Source organism: Hemitrygon akajei, chromosome 1, assembly GCF_048418815.1.
Source record: "Hemitrygon akajei chromosome 1, sHemAka1.3, whole genome shotgun sequence".
NCBI classification, from domain to species: Eukaryota; Metazoa; Chordata; class Chondrichthyes; order Myliobatiformes; family Dasyatidae; genus Hemitrygon; species Hemitrygon akajei.
The window spans coordinates 85,607,382-85,629,426 of record NC_133124.1 but is presented as its reverse complement, the minus strand read 5'-3'; the positions used below and the strand labels follow the sequence as shown (position 1 = coordinate 85,629,426).

General features: G+C 40.0%; 1 protein-coding gene across 10 annotated transcripts in view; it reads right to left on the bottom strand.

The window, feature by feature from the left end:
• piezo2b (piezo-type mechanosensitive ion channel component 2b) overlaps positions 1–22,045 on the bottom strand; it is a 574,856-nt gene that overhangs the window by 22,640 nt on the left and 530,171 nt on the right. For 9 of the 10 annotated variants that reach the window (XM_073047092.1, XM_073047145.1, XM_073047131.1 and 6 more), the window contains 5 exons: positions 15,757–15,994; positions 9,591–9,726; positions 3,972–4,119; positions 603–817; positions 218–376 (listed from right to left, as the gene is read on the bottom strand). In XM_073047092.1, coding sequence (XP_072903193.1) covers positions 218–376; positions 603–817; positions 3,972–4,119; positions 9,591–9,726; positions 15,757–15,994 — 896 coding nt within the window. The remainder of the gene's footprint in view (positions 1–217; positions 377–602; positions 818–3,971; positions 4,120–9,590; positions 9,727–15,756; positions 15,995–22,045) is intronic. The other variant, XM_073047154.1, reaches the window with a different exon arrangement.

The following is a 22,045-nucleotide window of genomic DNA, read 5'->3' as shown; positions in this document are numbered from 1 at the left end:
ATCACATAAATATCAACACATATATGTTACATTGGATCTCAGTTTTTGTGATTATAACTTTGCGTTCTCACTGATTAACAGCTGAAACAGCTCACAATTTATTGCAATTGTGAGAAATGTCATTGACAACTGTTTCCAAACTACAGACTGTAAACATTTAATAAAAATGATGTGATGTCTACATTGAGTTCTTGTATATAAAGAGGAATCCTCTTACCCTTGAAACAGGAACAAGTTGATATAGTTGTAGCTCTTAGTCAGAAAGTTACCAAGGACACGTGTTGGGTAACCACAACGTATCTGATATGCTGACAATCCAAAGTAAACACATTTAACAAAGTACCAAACCTGTGCAACTGAGTTCTGGCTAAATTTTCTGCAAGAAAATGACAAAGAAAGCTTTTTTGGAGTTCCATGCCAACAAAGATAAATACACCAACAGAATTAAACTGTACTTTTAGAAATTTCCCTCAAGTATAAATTAGCTGCCTCTGCCAGCAGCAATTTTTGGCCAAAAATTAAATAACAAAGTAATTTTTTTTACAAAACTAGCAACTTCTTTGCATAAATTTTACATTTCGTTAAAATAAAATAAAACTTACCGCTCTGTCACCCTTGGCAAGATAAAGAACATCCAGAAGTGGATTCCAAAAACGAGGATGACTTGGAAGATAACTTTTCCTAAGACTGTCTTTCTGAGGTAGAGTGCTCGGTCTACCACCATTGTTCCAAACTGAATTATCAGCATCACCAAAAATGCCTCTGGCACTTGATCCTCTGACAAGGATGATGTTATGTCAGCAGCTGCTGAATGTTTCTGTGGAAGTCAAAGGAAACATGATTCACATATGCCATAGGCTCATAAGAATTAGGCCATTTTGGCCACTGAATCTTCTTTGTCATTCAATCAAAGCTGATTTATTTTAAACAAACCCATTCTCCCATCTTCTCTCCATAAACTTTTAATCTCTGCCTTAAACACACCCAATGATTTGGCCTCCAAGCCCTCTGTGGAAACAAATACCACAGATTTGCTACTTCCTGGCTTAATATATGTAGTTACTTGTGTTTGTAATCTCTAGTATGCAGGAAACCCCAAGACTAGTAAATTTCTCTAAAGCAAAGTCCTGGTAGAATGAGTTTCTATGTTATTGCCACTCATTACATGGCTTGAGCAGATCACACTGAACTAAGCTCACATCTTTGAGACAAGCCATGTCTTCAAAGTGAGCATAACAATGTTGCTGCAGTTTGATAAACAAAAGGGCAGAGATTACCAGCATTTATAAACTTACTCATGTTTTTACATCTAGGGTATTTAACTCCAAACCTGCTGGTTTATCCTGCATTTTGCTGAAGTGGACAAATCCTACTCCCTGTGACAGGTAAACAAACCCAGATCCATTAAAGAACCTGGATGTTTAATTATCTGCAACATCCAAGAATCTCCCAAACTCAGCTACTGGGAAATGACATGTAAGAAATCATTGGCTATATTCACATACTTAACGTCAATTTGGAGTAATTGAATCCCAGTTTGGCAATTGTTAACATTCAGAAAATGGACATCAGAAATTTAAACAGCTGAGGTTTTTGTTCTTGCCATATGAGAAACAAGCATCATAAGTTGGAAAGGCATAACGACCAGCATAATTTACCACAGGTGTGTGATTGCATTGACTAGAGATGCTTAATATTAGGATTACTCTGTCAGCATGGTTCATTGGCAATAAAGGCTTGCCTCTGAAGTCCAAACACAGTGGGTGACTGTGGTTTGGGGAAGTGTGTATTTAATGGTGAATATTGAATGCATATTTCCTCAACTTCTAAGTAACCTATTTCAATTTACAGTTGTATAAACAAGTAGTTCAATCTATTTTGGATCAACAGGTTCTGAAGAATTGGTGTATGAAATGCACTAAGTCAATCATGAAGAGATGTGAATTGCTAGAGATCTTTATGTTAATTGAAAAGACCTCCTTTATTGTTGGAGCTTTTCTTTGCAAGGCTACTGAAGGTTGGTTATGACTAGACTGAACTCCTGTCTCAGCAATGACCTGAACCCATTGCAATTTGCCTATCGCCACAATAGGTCAACGGCAGATGCAATTTCAATGGCTCTCCACATGGCTTTAGACCGCCTGGACAACACAAACACCTACGTCAGGATGCTGTTCATTGACTATAGCTCGGTATTTAATACCATCATTCCCCCAATCCCGAATGAGCAGTTGCAGAACCTGGGCCTCTGTAATCTCCCTCTGTAATTGAATCCTCAACTTCCTAACCAGAAAACCACAGCTGTGCAGATTGGTGATAACATCTCCTCCTCACTGATGATCAACACTGGCACACCTCAGGGGTGTGTGCTTAGCCCACTGCTCTACGCTCTGTATACACATGACTGTGTGGCTAGGCATAGCTCAAATACCATTTACAAATTTGCTGACGATACAACCATTGTTGGTAGAATCTCCAGTGGTGACGAGAAGGCGTACAGGAGTGAGATATGCCAACTAGTGGAGTGGTGCTGCAGCAATAACCTGACATTCAATGTCAGTATGACAAAAGAGCTGATTGTGGACTTCAGGAAGGGCAAGACGAAGGAACACATACCGATACTCATAGAGGGATCAGAAATGGAGAGAGTGAGCAGCTTCAAATTCCTGTGTGTCAAGATCTCTGAGAATCTAACCTGGTCCCAACATATTGATATAGTCACAAAGAAGGCAAGACAGTGGCTATACTTCATCAGGAGTTTGAAGAGATTTGGCATGTCAACAAATACACTCAAAAATGTCTATAGTTGTACTGTGGAGAGCATTCTGACAGGCTGCATCACTGTCTGGTATGGAGGGGAGGGGGCTACTGCACAGGACCAAAAGAAGCTGCAGAAGGTTGTAAATCTAGTCAGCTCCATCTTGGGTACTAGTACCCAGGACATCCTTAGGAAACAGTGTCTCAGAATGGCAGTGTCTATTATTAAGGACCTCCAGCACCCAGGTCATGCCCTTTTCTTACTGTTACCATCAGGTAGGAGGTACAGAAGCCTGAAGGCACACATTCAGCGATTCAGGAACAGCTTCTTCCCCTCTGCCATCCGATTCCTAAATGGACATTGAAGCTTTGGACATTTTTTGTACATTTTTTAAATGTACAGTATTTCTGTTTTTGCACATTTTTAAAAAATCTATTTAATATACATAATTGATTTACTTGTTTATTTATTATGTTTTATTTTATTTTTTATTATTTTCTCTCTCTGCTAAATTATGTATTGCATTGAACTGCTGCTGCTAAGTTAACAAATTTCACATCACATGCCAGTGATAATAAACCTGATTCTGATTCTAATATATAATAAGCTTTTCAATTTATCTATTATTTGATAATGGGTTTCATTCTTTTCTTTCTGCAGCATTCATTGTTACCCAAACCTAAGGAACACCAAGAAAATAGAAGGTGTGGGCATGACATATTAATAGTGTACACGGGAATGGAGTATAAATGGCAGGAATGTTGTATAAGAGAATGAATGTTGTACAGGATAATCATTTAACAATTCTGCAGGCTTGATGATTTACTGTGCAAGGCTCTAAGAATGTGACACCAGTACATAAAAACCAGATTTAAAAAAACTAAATAGCAGCAACAAAAGTAAAAATATTGCAGGAAAAAAATCATCATGGAAAATATATTATTGAAGTAATGTGAAGTAGTGTAACAAAGTGGAATGAATATTTTCATTTATAAATAATACACTGAGAAAAAATGTTTGCTCTGAATCAATTTGAAAGCAATAGTTTGATAATATCCATCATCATCTGCTAAAGTTTCAACAGAAAATCTATGAGTGACTTCAAGAAAGACTGGGAAACAGGCAGGGTTCTGGGTAAAGATGAAGAAAATGTCAGAAGGTTTACAGCAAGTACTCCAGATGTTGTCAGAAATGCTTTAAAACATTTACATACCCCAAACGCTCCAAAGCCAAAGACAATAACAATAAAGTCCACCACATCAGCCATGAACATCAACACATAGACATCTGTCACCGCACTATACTCTGGGTGGATGATGTTGTAGAAGAAATGTCTGATTGGGAAATAGATTTGAAGTATTCTGAAAAACAATACAATTTGATTGAAATTCTCCTGCAAGTGTTCACGGGTGAAGCTGATATATTTTAAACTTTATATAGCATACAAAAGTTAGTGAAGCAGTGATTCGAGAGTTCTCCTTCCAATTTAATAATTTGCAATTACTCTTATCAATGTAGTCTCCTCAACACTGGAGGGATAAGTTTGGGTGACTGCTTTGTGGAGCATCTCTGCTTAGTCTGTAGCTGTCAGGTTACAACTCTCTGATTTTGACCTTCTACCTAGCCCAATAAAGTCCAAGCCATCACTAAGAAAAAGCATTTTCATCCTTCAACTGGACACATACAAGCAAACGCTTTTCCACTGAGGTTGGGCAAGAGTACAACTAGAGGTCATGGGTTAAGGATGAAAAGTGAAATGTTTAAGAGGATCATGAGGAAGAACTTCATTCAGAGCGTGGTGAGAGCATGGAAGTGGTGGATGCAGATTCGATTTCAACGTTTGGATAGGTACATAGATAGGAGCGGTGTGGATTGTAATGGTCCAGCTGCACGTCAATGGGACTAGGCAGATTAATAGTTCAGCACAGGCTAGATGGGCCAAAGGGTCTGTTTCGGTGCAGTACTGCTCCATGATTCTAATCCTGTAGTGATGCTATAGTGGACAGAGAAGAGGAATGTCTAAGATTACAACAATCTCGATTGACTAGGAAAGTGGGCAAAAGAATGGCAGATGGAATTTAACTCAGTCATAATGTGTTGCATTTTGGTAAGTTGAACAAATGGCACAGTGAATAGTAGGGTCCTGGAGAGCGGTCTGGAACAGAGAATCCTAGGGATACAGGTACAACGATCCCTGGAAATGGAGACATATGTAGATAGTGTGGTGAAGAATGTGGCATGGTTGCCTTCATTGGTCACAGCATTAAGTACGGGAGCTGCAACATTACATTACAACTACACACGTAGTTGGTGAGACTGCATTTGGAGCATTGTGGGTAGTTTCAGTCACCCAGTTTTTGCAAGAATGTCATTAAGCTAGAAAGGGTACAGAAAACATTTACGAGGATGTTGCTGGAATTGGAGAGCCTGAGTTACAAGAAGAGACTGGATAAGCTGGTTCATTTTGCCCTGCTGAGTAGGATGCTGATGGATGACCTAACAGAGATACATAAAATCATGGGAGGCACTGATAAAGTGAAAGGTCACAGTCTTTTTCAAAGTATGGTGGAGTCTAAAACTATAGGATTAAGGTGAGACAGGAAAGATTTAAAAGTGACATGAGGGAAGTTTTCTCCTGCACAGTTTAGTGAGGGAGCTGTAGAGGTGGGTACACTTACCAATGTACTGTATAAAAGGACATGCACACCGATAGGAAAAGTTTTGAGGGATATGGTGATAAGCAGCAGGGAAACAGGAATTCAAACTTGGCATGACTCTTTATGTATCTGTGATGAGAAGTCATTTAGTTCTGTTCTTGGGTTATTGATGCTTGACACAGGTAATCCATTCCAGAAAGACCAATTGATGTTAGCCTAATTGTACCAGTACTGAGGCTGATTCTTCTCTTCAAGAATCTATCAACTAAAATGTTTTCATCATTGACTTAAGGAAAAGAAAAATACATCAGAAAGTCAAAATGCAGCTGCTTAAAATTTTGGTTCAGCCTCACTTGGGGTATTGTGTGTAGTTCTGATCACTCCATCATAGGAGGGATATGAAGGCTTGGGGAGCTTGCAAAAGAGGCTTGCCAGAATGCTGCCTGGAGTAGGTAATTAGAAATAAGGAGAGGTTGGACAAACTTGGATTGTTTTGTCTGGAGCATCAGAAGCTGTAGGGAGATACAATTGAAAAATAAAATTGAGATGCATACACAGAGGGTGCTAGGTGACTGGAACCTGCAGCCAGGGGTAGTAGTGGAAGCGGATGTAACAGCGGCATTCAAGAGGGATTTAGATAAGCACGTGAACATACAGCGAATGGGGAGAGAGGAGGACTATGTATGGGCAAAAGGATTAGTTTAATTTGGCATCAGTGTTGGCACAGACATGGTGGGCTGTAGGATCTGCCCCTCTATTTTACAGTTTTACATGTTATGTACATTTAGGTGCATCAAAGATACCTCAAAATTTATTCTCTTATATTCCGTGATCAGTTTTCCTTATTAATTTCAGAGTTGTGATGTTGACAGATGGAAACTGATTTTTCTCTTTTTAAGTGATCTGATGGCAGGCACCAGCCTTACAGAAAGGCACTCCATAGTCCCTTAAGTTTTCCTAAAGTCTGTCCTTAGAATAAACATTAAATGTTTCTTTCCTAGAAAAAGAGGTCAAAATCCTTCTTTCAGAACAGTGGCAATTCGTATCACACTAGAAATTGAGAGCTACTTTCTGCCATGGACTCACATCCATTATGAAACAGCGAATATCATTGGTGTGGCACTGCTGATCAGAGATAGTGTCACAGCTGCAGAAAAGGAGGAAGTCATGGAGGGATTGTCTACGGAATCTCTGTGGGTGGAAGTTAGGAATAGGAAGGGGTCAATAACTACTGGTTGTTTTTTTTAAAGACCACCCATTAGTGACGGGGACATCAAGGAGCAGATAGGGAGACCGATTCTGGAAAGATGTAATAATAACAGGGTTGCTGTGGTGGGAGATTTTAATTTCCCAAATATTGATTGGTATCTCCCTATAGTGAGGGGTTTAGATGGGGTGGAGTTTGTTAGGTGTGTTCAGGAAGGTTTCTTGACACATAATGTAGATAAGCCTACAAGAGGAGAGGCTGTACTTGATCTGGTATTGGGAAATGAATCTCATCAGGTGTCAGGTCTCTCAGTGGGAGAGCATTTTGGAGATAGTGATCACAATTCTATCTTCTTTACCATAGCACTGGAGAGGGTGAGGAACAGACAAGTTAGGGAAACGTTTAATTGGAGTAAAGGGAAATGTGAGGCTATCAGGCAGGAACTTGGAAACATAAATTGGAAACAGATGTTCTCAGGGAAATGTACAGAAGAAATGTGGCAAATGTTCAGGGGGCATTTGTGTGGAATTCTGCATAGGTACGTTCCAATGAGACAGGGAAAGGATGGTAGGGTACAGGAACCATGGTGTACAAAGGCTGTTGTAAATCTAGTCAAGAAGAAAAGAAGAACTTACGAAAGGTTAAAAAAACTAGGTAATGATAGAGATCTAGAAGATAATAAGGCTAGCAGGAAGGAGCTTAATGAAATTAGGAGAGCCAGAAGGGGCCATTTGAAGGTCTTGGTGGACAGGATTAAGGAAAACCCCAAGGCATTCTACAAGTATGTGAAGAGCAAGAGGATAAGACATGACAGAATAGGACCAATCAAGTGTGACAGTGGAAAAGTGTGTATGGAACCAGAGGAGATGGCAGAGGTACTTAATGAATACTTTAATTCACTACGGAAAAGGATCTTGGTGATTATAGGGATGACTTGCAGTGGACTGAAAAGCTTGAGCATGTAGATATTAAGGAAGAGGATGTGCTGGAACTTTTGGAAATCATCAAGTTGGATAAGTCACCAGGACCAGACAGAATGTACCCCAGGCTACTGTAGGAGGCGAGGGAGGAAGATTGCTGAGCCTCTGCTGATGATCTTTGTATCATCAATGAGGACAGGAAAGGTTCCGGAGGATTAGAAGGTTGTGGCTGTTGTTCCCTTATTTAAGAAAGGGAGCAGGGATAGCCCAGAAAATTATAGAGCAGTGAGTCTTACTTCAGTAGTTGGTGAGCTGATGGAGAAGATCCTGAGAGGCAGGATTTATGAATATTTAGAGAGGCATAATATGATTAGAAATAGCATGGCTTTGTGAAAGGCAGATCGTGCCTTACGAGCCTGATAGAATTTTTTGAGGATGTGACTAAACACACTGATGATGGTAGAGCCATAGACGTAGTGTACGTGGATTTTGGCAAGGCATTTGACAAGGTACTCCATGGCAAGGCTTATTGAGAAAGTAAGGAGGCGTAGGATCCAAGGGGACATTGCTTTGTGGATCCAGAACTGGCTTGCCCACAGAAGACGAAGAGTGGTTGTAGACAGGTCATATTCTGCATGGAGTCTGGTGACCAGTGGTGTGCCTCAGGGACCTGTTCTGGGACCCCTACTCTTTGTAATTTTTATAAATGACCTGGATGAAGAAGTGGAGGGATGGCTTAGTAAATTTGCTGATGACACAAAGGTTGGGGGTGTTGTGGATAGTGTGGAGGGCTGTCAGAGGTTACAGTGGGACATTCTATTCTATAGCCCTTAGCTTCGAATGGAGCCATTGGGACACCGTCATGATGGGGTTTTTATAGCAAGCTTTCTTGTTTTTATGAGGCCAAATTGCTAGCTCGATTCTCAACCCAGCACGGATGGAAAGCGTGCAAGGGAGAAGTGGGACATTGATAGGATGTAAAACTTGGCTGAGAAGTGGCTGATGGAGTTCAACACAGATAAGTGTGAGGTGGTTCATTTTGGTAGGTCAAATATGAAGACAGAATATAGCATTAATGGCAAGACTCTTGGCAGTGTGGAGGATCAGAGGGATCTTGGGATCCGAGTCCATAGGACACTCAAAGCTGCTACGCAAGTTGACTGTGGTTAAGGCGGCATACGGTGCATTGGCTTTCATCAACCATGGGATTGAGTTTAAAAGCCGAGAGGTAATGTTACAGCTATATAGAACCCTATTCAGACCCCACTTGGAGTTCTGTGCTCAGTTCTGGTCGCCTCACTAAATGAAGGATGTGGAATCTATAGAAATATAGAAAGGGTGCAGAGGAAATTTACAAGGATGTTGCCTGGATTGGGGAGCATGCCTTATGAAAACAGGTTGAGTGAACTCGGCATTTTCTCCTTGGAGCGATGGAGGATGAGATGTGACCTGACAGAGGTGTACAAAATAATGAGAGGCATTGATCATGTGGATAGTCAGAGGCTTTTTCCCAGGGCAGAAATGGCTAACATGAGAGGGCACAGTTTTGAGGTGCTTGGGAGTAGGTACAGAGGAGATATCGGGGTAAGTTTTTTTACGCAGAGAGTGGTGAGTGTGTAGAATGGGCTGCTGGCGGCGGTGGTGGAGGCAGAAACGATAGGATCTTTTAAGAGACTCCTAGGTGGGTACATGGAGCTTAGAAAAATAGAGGGCTATGGGTAACCCTAGGTAGTTCTAAGGTAAGGACATGTTCAGCACACCTTTGTGGGCTGAAGGGCCTGTATTGTGCTGTAGGTTTTCTATGTTTCTATGCTTATAACTTATTTTAACCTCATAATAATTATTGGCAAATGCAGCATATCATGCATTTCAATGGCATGAATTCAAACTGAAGATACAAAGAATATAGGGCCACGATTCAAATATTTTACAACATCTTTCTATGTGTGCTAAATCTTTAGCAAAACAGCAGATTTTTTTTATAACTAGATATTTCATCATTTCCCATAAAGATGACCATTTTCTAAAATTAGAATTATATCACTTACTTGGCGATGATAATGGCCTTTGCTTTTATCATTTGCTCTCTTAACTTTTCTAATAAAAGCTCTCTTTTATTCTTGGGTTGAACACTGAGGGATCCACTTCCTTTCCGACTGCTGCTGTTTCGAGTACTTATGCTTCCTGTATGAAAATAGTAAAAGTATTCACCTTGAATTTTAAAATCAATCAAATGACATTAAATTCAGTCAGCCAAATGCAAAAGAGAACTGCAGATGCTGTAAATCTGAAATAAAAACAGAAAATATTCAAACTTCAAAGTAAATTTATTATTAAAATATGTACAGTATTTGTCCCCTGTGATTCATTTTCTTGAGGGTAATCACAGTAAATACAATAGAATTAATGCAAGACCACACTCAACAGGATGGACAACAGTCAATGTGCAAAAAAACAAAAACAAAGTATAAATACAAAAAAAGTGGAACAAGTAAGCAATAAATATTGAGAATATGAGATGAAGAGTCCTTGAAAGTGAGTCTACCTCAGTAGGAACAGTTCAGTGATGAGATGAGTGGCGTTGAGTGAAATTATCCCCTCTAGTTAAAGAGCTTGATGTTTGATGGGTAATATCCGTTCCTGAGCCTGATGGTGCGAGTTTTGAGGCTCCTGTACCTTCTTCCTGATGGCAGCAGTGAGGAGAGGTGGGTGTCTTTGATGATGGATGCTGCTTTCCTGCAACAGCGCTCCATGTAGATATGCTCAATGCTAGGGAGGACTTTACCTGTGATGGACTTTTTGTGGGCTTTTCCATACCAGGCTGTGATTCAACTAGTCAATATACTCTCCACCGCACATCTACAGAAGTTTGTCAAAGTTTCACATGACATGCCAAATCTTTGCAGACTTCTAAAAAAACTAGAGGTGCTGCTGTATTTTCTTTGTAATGACCCAGGACAGGTCTTCTAAAATGATAAATCCAAGGAATTTAAAGTTGCTGACCATCTTCACTTCTGACCTCCTGATTACAACTGGCTCATGGACGTCCAGTTTCCTCCTCTTGAAGTCAATAATCATCTCCTTGGTCTTCCTGACATTGATTGAGAGGAAATTGTTGAGGCACCACTCAGCCAGATTTTTTATCTCCCTCCAATATGCTGATTTGTCACCATCCGTGAATTGGCCAATGCCAATGGTGTCATCAGCAAACCTAAATATAGCATTGGAGCTGTGTCAATTGGAGCTCACAGTCATAAGTATAAAGCATGCAGATCAGGGACTAAACACTCAGCCTTGTGGTATACTTATGCTGAGGCAAATTGTGGAGAAGATGTTGCTGCCATTCCGAACTGACTGAGGTTTGCAAGTTAGGAAATCAAGGATCCCATTGCACAACGAGGCATTGAGGCCTAGGATTTGGAACTTATTGATTAGTTTGGAGGAGATGATAGTATCGAATGCTGATCTGTAGTCATTGAAGAACATCCTAGTGTATGGATCTGTGCTGTCCAGATGTTCCAATGAAATGGAATCTACTGTTGACATGTTGTGGGAAATTGGAGTCAATCCAAGTCATTTCTCAAGCAGGAGTTGATATCTTCATTAACCTCGCAAAGTTGTAAATATTCAAAAAATCAGGCAGCTTCTGTGAAGAGAGTGAAATAGAGTTAATGATTCAAAGAATGAAAAACATGCAAAATCCAATAATCGGAAATAAGAGAAAAACAGATCTTTCTAACCTGAAATGTTAATAGTTGTTCATTTTCCAAGATGCTGTCTGATCTGCTGAGTGTTTCCAGCAACTTATGCTTTTGAGTTGCCACATCCAGCTGAAGGCCTTTTATCAGAACTAGGAACAATATTAAAAATTGAACACATTTTATGTGTTAGAGAAAATGGGGGAGATGCGGGTGGTGGAAATGTCTGTGGCAGGTAGTGTGGCTGTCTCACAGCTCCAGGAACTTGCATTTCATCCTGACCATGGTTACTCTTTTGCAGTTATAAAGGTATTCACCTGGTGCTCCAGATTTCCCTCCCATCACAAAGATGTGCTGGCTATTAGGTGAAATAGCTATTGTAAACTACCTCCTTTTTAGGGGTGTTAGGAGAATTGAATGTTTGGTGTAAATGGCTTGGTGTGTAGGAACATTTGGCAGAGAAATGAGGAGGTGTGGAATTGGTCTGAAAAGTTGCATAGTCCCAATGGGTGAAATGACTGCTCACTTCATATGTGAATATGAAAAATGTATAGTTAGTGGCCTTCAGAATGTCTTAAGGTCCTGAAAAGTCCTGTAGATGAGGATTATTGACTGTCCATTTTCCTCTACAGATGCTACCTTATTCACTGAGCTCCTCCATCAGTTCCTTTGTTGTTCCAGTTTCAGCATCTGCAGTACAAGACCTATAATTCATCCATTCTCAGAATCTGAGAAACTGGATATTCCATTTGCTGTGATATTCTTAGTTCAGACATCAGTGTACTATGTTGTGGATGAACCACATCAAACACCATCAGCCCCAATTAATCTCTTCACTGTTCAATTTGGTATTTGAGCACAACCTGACAAAGATTTTCATATTTTCATATGTTCAACTTTCTTAGAGTTTCCAAAATAAGAGGGAACTTCATTGAAACATACAAAATCATGAGGAAAATTGATGTGGAGAAGATTCTGGCCATCTCCTCCTGTGGAAGATTCCAGAAAGGGGTAACTTTTACAAAATAAGAGATCCTCCATTTAAGAAAGCAACATTTTTCACACAGTGTCAGAAATCTTTGAAACTCGTTTTCTCACAAAACAGTGGAACTAGAGTCTGAGTACATTTAAGGCATTAAAGAGGGGTTAAAAGTTACTGTGAGTAGATGTGAATGAAGAGTTGAGGTAACAATGCTTATAGCCATGATCTTATTAGGTGGCTTGATGCACTGAGTTGAACACTAATGTTCCTAAATCTTGAACAAATACCAAAGCAGATTTAGAACTGGAGTTGATTTATTATTGCCATGTGTACCAAGATACAGTGAAGAGCTGTCTTTCAGATAGATTGCACAGATGAATTCATTACACAGTGTGTTGAGCTCAGATAACATAAACAAGTAAAAGAATACAGAATAAAGTGTAACAGCTACAGTGCAGGTAAACAATAAAGTGCAAGTCCATGACCAGGTAGATTGTGAGATCAAAAATCCATCTCATCGTTCTACGGAACCATTTAATAGTCCTGTATCAGTGGGGGTAGAAATTACAGTATCCTTGAAGCTGGTGAAAGATTTCTCAACTACCTATCTTGTAAAAAGAATTTGCTTAGAACATACGTAACAGAAAGATTAAATTTTACAGTCCTTTGTGCTTTCTGCATTATTTGCCATAACCATTATTTCCCTTGATTTCCTAGACACTCAATGGCCTATCCAGCCAGTAACAGAGTATTTCCAATCTTCTGAGGTAGAGATTTTCAAACATGCAGAATAATATCAACAAAGACACATCTTCACATTGTTATCTTGAATAATCTACCCTTTTCCATTTTATGTTGAAACTGATGCCTTTAATTCTAGACTTCCTAGCCAAGGGAAGCAGCCCTGGGTCCCTGTCCTGTTAGGAGCTTGAAAATCTGCCTCGAGGTGGTTATGACTTTTCTTCTGAATTCCAAACCCAAAATCCTGAAAGTATGTATCACCAGGCTCAAGGAGAGCTTCTACCCTGCTGTTATAAGACTATTAGATGGTTCCTTAGTACGATAAGATGGACTCTTGACCTCACAATCTACCATGTAATGAACTTGCTCATTATTATTTAGCTGTACTGGATTTTCTGCATAGGTGTTACACTTCATTTTGCATTCTGCTACTTGTTCCGCTTGTTCTAGCTCAATACACTACGTAATGATTTGATAGAACATAGAACAGTATAGCGCTCTTTGGCCCACAGTGTTGTGCCGACCTTTGAACCTACTTCTATTTGATCAGCATGACGACAATGCAAGACAAGCTCTTCGCTATATCGATGTATGTGACAATAGTAAACCTAATTCCTGTTTAGGATCTATTCACTCAGTCTTTTCACACAGGATATGAGTTTAATAAATGCACCATCTCAAAGGCAAATAATTTCTTTCTTGGTCATAGGAACCATAGCTGAATACAGTGGATGTAGCTCACCAAAGCTCACACATATACAACATGGATAGAACACAGAACAGTACAATACAAGAAGAGGCCCTCAGCCTACAATGCCATGGCAAACTAGTAACCAAATGTCCTACTAAAGCCTTCTGCCTACACAATGTTCATATCCTTTCATTTCCTGCACATTCATGTGCTAATCCAGGAGCCTTTTGAACGCTCCTATCGTATTTGCCTCCACCACCACTCCAGGCAGCACATTTCAGGCACCAGCCTCTATGTAAAAATACTTAACCCACATATTTCCTGTAAGCCTAACCCCATCACTTTAAACACATGACCTGTGGTATTCTTATGAACCTCTGTCAGCCTCTGCCACTCCACAGAAAACAACCCAAGTTTGTCCAGTCTCTCCTTGCAGTACATGCCATCTTAATTCAGGCAGCATCCTGGTAAACCTCTTTTGCCATCCTATCGAAGGCCTCGACATCCTACCCATAATGTGATGACCAGAACTGAATGCAATACTCCAGATGAGGTTTAACTAGAGTTTAATAAAGCTGAAACATAACGTCCCAACTCTTGAACTCACTTGACTAATTTTACCAGAGGCAAATATACCTTTCACCTTCTTTACCTCACTCTCAATGTGCGCAGCTACTTTTAGGGAGCTGTAGATTTGGATCCCGGGGTCCCTCTGTACTTCAACACTGTGCTGCATGTGTAACGAGACTGTGCGCTGCTGATGAGTATTGCCTCTTTAGATATACAGCAAGACTTCATCACTCTTCCAATCAGCTGAAAGTGCTCTCTGTAGTTAATAACGTCACGTGGCATGGTTGTGTAGCAATTCGAGCACCGCTGTACAGTGGCACTGATCACCAATCGGGTTTCAATTTCCACCACTGTCTGTAAGGAGTATGTATGTTCTCAGCATGAGAGCATGAGTTTCCTCTGGACACTTCACTTTCCTCCCTCATTCCAAAGCCATTTGGGTCAGTAGGTTAATTGGTAGCATGGGCTTGTTAGGCTGGAAGGTTCTGTTACTATGCTAAATTAAATTTTTAAAAGCTTACCCATCTTTCTCTCTCAATATTATCCACATCTAGTTTCCCTACCACTGGGGGTTGCATCTTCAGCTGTCAAGGCCCCAAGTCCTCTTTCCCATATGACCTGACATCAATTTAGTTTTGTTCAATAATGCTCTTCTGATCAATTTTGAGATTTTTTTCTTTTTTCTTTCCAACATTTTTATTAAGTTCCATATACACAATTACAGCATTCATAAGGATGCTTATTATAAATCAAAATAAGATAGCACAAAGTGCACTGTATATAAATCACACTGATACAATCATGATATCCCATAATGATGATCAATCAAATAAAATAAATTGAAGGATGAAATACAATAGTATGGTTAATTATATTATTTAAAAAAAAATCTATACCCCCTACCAAGACAAAGCTGGTTGGTAAAAAAAAAAGAGAAAAAAAGAGTACCATATAGTCTTTTATAATAATAGCCCAGATCTATATTTTAATAACAATTCAAAGATTTTTAAAATAGTTCAGAAAGGGTCCCCGTAACATTTGAAAATCTTGGTTAGAATCAGAAATCGAGCAACGAATCTTCTCTAGATTTAAACATGACATAACATCACATAACCATTGAGCATGTGTAGGGGGCAACCTCCTTCCATTTAAGCAAGATTGCCCTCCTAGCCATAAGAGAAATAAAAGCCAGTACCCACAAATGAGAAGGCTCCAAAATTATAACTCTTTCCTCAACAATACCAAATAAGGCAGTCAAAGGATTGGGCTTAAAACTAACTTTAAAAAGTACAGAAAAAGTTTGGAATACATCTTTCCAAAAATTTTCAAGGCTCTAACATGACCAAAACATATGAATTAATGAAGCCTCTCCATTATTACATCTGTCACAGTAAGGAAATATATCTGCAATATAACGAGAGAGCTGAGATATTTTAAAGCTTTGCCACAGATGCCATATTCTTTTTGTTGCATTGAGTGTAAGTATTTTCAAAGCTTCACACATAAGTCTCAAATATAAAAATGTGCCATACCTCTTTGTGACCTATGGGATGATCGATTTGAGATCTGTGAACCTGTTGAACTTGATCTTCGGGCTGTTGCCTGTTCTGGAAAGTGGACGTGAATGGAATCGATGGATGCTTGTAAATCAATTGACTTTAGAGAACCAAGAGAGCTTTTCCTTTGACAGTCATTTCTGTGGTCTTCCTCACTCTCATCTTTACCAGAAGCATTTTCACTCTTTTCATCTTCATCCCACAAACCATGGCACTAGAATAAATTTTTTTGTTTTATAAAGTTGTAGCATGTAGCTGTAGTAGTGTATGGTAATATAATAATATGATGACTGATTTTCAAGTGAATGCCTTACAAATGTAGCCTTACACTTCTTGAGTGAGACATCTAGTATTAATAACCATGACACAAATCCCAAATCAAAAAGGGGAATGTGTATTCTCCCCATCATCGTGTGGGTTTCCTCCGTGTGCTCCAGTTTCCTCCCACATTCCAAAGTCAATAGGTTAATTGGTCGCATGGGTGTATTATTTGGATAATTTCAAATAATGATTCAAAAACCTATGATCACCATCTATAGAGCAGATTGTCTGATGACCATTAAAAATAGAAAAAGGACATTTTATGATTAGTAAACCCATTGCTATGGTATTCTATGAGGTAAACATTACCAATATTCCAATCACCAGTGACTTTATTACATAATAGATATTATTATGTATTATGTACCAAATAGATATTATGAAACTTTGGATGTGATACTATAAAGAGGGCAAATTTGTTTCAAACTCTGTTATATATCCTACCTGGTCACATTTTCCGCAAATTTCAACATAGAAAATCACGTTGACTAATGTTTAAGTGGCAGAAAGTTGTCCTGTACTTTCAGTAAATCAACAATATGTAATATAAATCTCTTTTTTAGCTCAGTTAATACAGATGTTGTAGTAAAGCCCAAAATGGAGAATAATTAGGCTACCGCACCAGCATCTCATCTGGACACATTTATTCTTTCTTTGTTGGTCCCATTGCTACAGGGGTGCTGCTAGTAAAGCTGTCGCCTCTCTGCTCCTGCAACCCCGTTTCAATTGTAGCCTAAAGTTTAAAGTAAGTTTATTATCATCCTACATATATGTCACCATATACAACCCTGAGATTTATTTTCTTGCAGGCATATGCAGTAAATCTAAGGACCATAATAGAAACTGCACCCAAAAGGACGGACAATCAACATGTTAAAGATAATAAATTGCAAATACAAAGGGAAAAAATAGTAATAAATATCGAGAACATGATGAGTCATTGAAGTAAGTCCATTGGTTGTAGAAATAGTTCAATGATGGGGCAAGTGAAGATGAATGAAATTATCTCCACTGGTTCAAGGTCTTTTTGACCAAAAGACCCATAAGATATACAGTAAGAGCAGAATTAGTCAATTTGGCCCAACGAGTCTACTCCACCATTTCATTACGGCTGATGCAATTTTCCTCTTGGCCCCAATCTCTTGCCTTTCTCTGTATCCTTTGTGCCCTGACCAATCAAGAATCTATCAATCTCTGCCTTGAATATCCATAAAGTCTTGGCCTCCACAGATGCCTATGGCAACAAATTTCACAGAATCACCACTCTCTGGCAAAAGAAAATCCTCCTCAACTTCATTCTAAAAGGATGCCCCTCTATTCTGAGGCTGTGTCCTCTTGTCTTAAACTCTCCCACCACATCCACTCTATCAAGGCCTTTCACCATTCAATAGGTTTCAATGAGGTCACCCCTCATTCTACTGAATTCTAGTGAATATAGGCCCAGAGCCATCAAACACTCTTCATATAACAAGCCATTCAATCCTGGAATCATCTTTGTGAACCTCCTTTGAACTCTCTCCAGTTTCAGCACATCTTTTCTAAGATAGGGGGCCCAAAAGTGCTCATAATTACATCCTTCCTTTTATATTCTAGTCCTCTTGAAATTAATGCTAACATTGCATTTGCCTTTCTCGCCACAGACTCAACCTGCAAATTAAACTTTAGGGAATCCTGGACAAGGACTCCCAAGTCCCTTTGCACCTCAGCTTTTTGTATTTTCTCTCCATTCAGGAAATAGTCAACACTTCCATTTCTTTTACCAAAGTGCATGGCTGTATATTTCCCAACACTGTATTCCATCTGTCATTTCTTTGTCCGTTCTCCTAATCTGCCTATATCCTTCAGTAGCCTATTTCCTCAAAACTACCTGCCCCTCCACCTATCTTCATACTATCTGCAAACTTTGTAACAAAGCCATCAATTTCAACTTCCAAATCATTGACATATGCTTTATCCATGCTAGAAACTTTCCTGTAATACAGTACCATGGGCTCATAGCTTGTTAAGCAGCCTCATGTGTGGTATCTTGTCAAAGGCCTTCTGAATATCCAAGTATATAACATCAAGCAATTCTCCTTTGTCTGTCCTGCTTCAAAGAATATCTTCAAGGAATTCCAACAGATTTGTCAGGGAAGATTTTCCCTTGAGGATACCATGCTGACTATGGCCTATTTTATCATGGGCCTCCAAATATCCTGAGATCGCATCCTTGATAATCAACTCCAACATCTTCCCAATCACTGAGGTCAGACTAACTAGCCTATAGTTTCCTTTCTGCTGCCTCTCTTCCTTCTTGAAGATTGGAAAGACATTTGCAATTTTCCAGTCTTCAAGAACTATTCCAGAATCTGGTGATTCTTGAGAGATCATTACTAACAACTCCACAATCTCTTCAGTCACCCCTTTCAGAAGTCTGCAGTGTACACCATCTGGTCCAGGTGACTTATCTAACTTTAGACCTTTCAGTTTCCCAAGAACCTTCTGTCTAGTTATGGTAACTTCACACACTTCATCCACCCCTCCACCCCCCGACACCTGAAACTTCCACCATACTGCTAGTGTCTTCCACAGTGAAAACTGATGCAAAATACTTATTCAGTTCATCTGCGATTTCTTGTCCCCCATTACTACCTCTCCAGCATCGTTTACAAGCAGTCCAATATCCACTCTTGTCTCTCTTTTACACTTCATGTATTTGAAGAACTTTTGGTCCCCTCTTTAATATTATTGGTGAGCTTACTTTTGTATTCCATCTTTACCTTGTTAATAACTTTTTAGTTGCCATCTGTAGATTTTTAAAAGATTTCCAATCCCCTAACTTCCCACTATTTTTTGCTCTATTATATGCCTTCTATTTGGCTTTTATGACAGTTTTGACCTCTCTTGTTAGCCACAGTTGCGTCATCTTTCCTTTAGAACACTTCCTCCTCTTTGAGATGTATTTATCCTGTGCCTTCCGAAATAGATCCAAGAATTCTGCCATTTCTGCTCTGCTGTCATCCTTGCCAGTGTTCTTTTCCAATCAATTGTGGCCAACTCCTCTCTCATGCCTCTGTAATTCCCTTTACTTCACTGTAATACTGATACATCTGTCTTTAGCTTCTCCTTCTGAAATTTCAGTGTGAGTTCAATCATATTATGATGGCTTTCCCCTAAGAGTTCTTTTACCTGACACTCTCTAATTAATTCTATTTCATTGCATAACACCCTATTTAGAATAGTTGATCCTCAACCACAAGCTGCTCTGAAAAGCTATTTCACAGGCACTCTAGAAATATCCCCTCCTGTAATCCAACACCAACAAGGTTTTCCCAATCTACCTGCATATTGAAGTCCTCCATGCCTTTTGGTTCACATTTTCTATCTCCCATTGTAATTTGTAGGCCACATCCTTACTACTGTTTGGTGGTCTGCATACAACTCCTATCCATGTCTTTTTACTCTTACAGTTCCTTAGCTCGATCCACAATGATCCAACACCTTCTGAACCCATGCCTGCTCTTTCTAATGATTTGATAGAATTTTTTACCAACAGAGCAAAGCCACCCCCTCTGCCTTCCTGTCTGTCCTTTCGATACAATGTGTATACTTAGACATTAAGTTCCCAGCTATAATCTTTCATCCATGATTCAATTATGCCTACAATATCAAACCTGCTAATCTGCAGCTGTGCTACAAGTACATCTACTTTATTCTATACATTGCGCGCATTGAGATACAACACCTTCAGTCTTGTATTCACCCTTTTTGATTTTGTTGTACCATGCTCAACCCTTTAATTCCTAACTTTGTCTGATGTCTTACATACATCTACCTCCACAATCTCTCCACTAACTCTGGTTCCCATCCCCCTACAATTCTAGTTTAAACCCTATCATTAACAAACCTTCCCGCTAGGGTATTATACCTCTCCAGTTCAGGTGCAAACTGTCCCTTCTTTACAGGTCCCACCTTCCCTGGAAGAGAGCCCAATGATCCAAAAATCTTAGGCCCTTCCCTCCTACACCAACTCTTTAGCCACGTGTTAAACTGTATAATCTTCCTAGTTCTTGCCTCATTGTTGTTGAGGGGTTGGCCACAAGGGTACTCTGCACTGGCCCCTTAACTTCTTCCCTATTCCTGACTGTTACCAATTTCCTGTCTCCTGTACCTTGGGTATAACTACCTCCCTATATGTCCAATCTATCACCCCCTCAGCCTCCTGAATGTTCCAGAGTTCATCCAGTTCCAGCTCCAACCCCTTACCGCAGTTTGTTAGAAGCTGCAACTGGATGCACTTCTTGCAATTTTAGTAGTCAGTAATACTGGAGTTCTCCCTGCCTTCCTACATCCCACAAGAGGAGCATTTCACATTAAGATGCCTGACATCTGCCCAGCTGAGCAGATGTAAAGAAGAGAAGGAAAAAACTCGAGCTTTTCTTTCCTTTGCTTCCTCTGAGTGAAGCCTCTCTTCGCTGAAGCCTCGAAGAGCTAAAGCCTTAAGATCACCACTCTGACTTTGTCCACTCAGATGATGGCCGCTGTGATGATAGCCATTGCACTTTCCCCTGCGTTCCTTTAACTTGCTTTTACTAATCAATCCCAAACACTGACTGGCTGCTGGTCAAAGCTCTATTATGCTGCCACAAACCACTCCTGCCTTTTATCCTCGGACAGTGGACCTGTTAGAAGTCCAGACTTTGGATGTCCAGATTGGCTGCTGGTCAAAGCTTCAGTCATCATCTATTCTATCATCACCTTTGGTGGTTCAGAGGTAGTAACTGTTCCTGAACCTGGTGGTGTGAGGCATTAGACTCCTGTACCTTCTTCCTGATGGCAGCAGTGAGGAGAACATGTCTTGTGATGTGGGGTCCCTGATGATGGATGCTGTTTCCCTGCAACAGCACTCTGTTTAGATGTGTTCAATGGAAGGGGAGGGCATTATCCTTGATGGACTGGGCCACAAGGGTACTCTGTGCTTTCTTTATAGTTGCACTTATGTGCTGGGCCAAGGACAGGTCTTCTGAAATGATAACACCAAAGAATTTAAATTTGTTGACCCTCTCCACTTTTGAATCTCTGAAGAGGACTGCCTCATGGATCTCCAGTTTCCTCCTCTGGAAGTCAATAATCAGCTTTTTGGTCTTGCTGACACTGAGTGAGAGGTGGTTATTGTGGCACTACTCAGCCGGATTTTCAATATCCCTTCTGTACGCTGATTCACCTTTGACAGTGGTATCATCAGCAAACTTAAATGTAGCTTTGGAGCTGTGCTTAGCCACACAATCATAAGTGTAAAGTGAGTAGAGTGAGGGATAAGCGCAGAGCCTTGTGGTGTACCTGTGTTGATAGAATTATGGAGGAGATGTTGTTGTCAATCTAAAGTGGCTGAGGTCTGCAACTGAGGAATTCAAAGATCCAATTGCACAAGGAGGTAGTGAGGCCAAGGTCTTAAAGCTTATTGATTAGTTTTGAGGGAATGGTAATTTTGAATGCCAAGCTGTAGTCAATAAAGAGCATTCTGATTAATGTACCTTTGCTGCCTAGATGTTCCAGGGCTGAGTGAAGAGCCAATGAAATGGCATCTGCTGCGGACCTGTTGTGCCGGTAGGCAAACTGGAGTGGATCTAAGTTGCTTTTTCTGGCAGGGATTGATGTGTCCATCACCAACCTCTCAAATCACTTCATCACAGTGGATGTAGATTAAGTGCTATTGGTCTATAGTCACTGAGACAGGTTACCACATTCTTCTTAGGCACCAGTATAGTTGAGGCCTGCTTGAAACAGGTAGGTACCTCAGAGTGCCAAAGTGAGAGGTTATGAACACTCCAACCAGTCGATCAGCATAGGCCTTTAGTACTCCGCCAAATACTCCATCTGGGCTGGATGCTTTTCATGGGTCAACCTTCCTGATGGATTCTCTCATGTCACCCTCAGAGCCTGAAATAACTGGGTCATGGGGGGC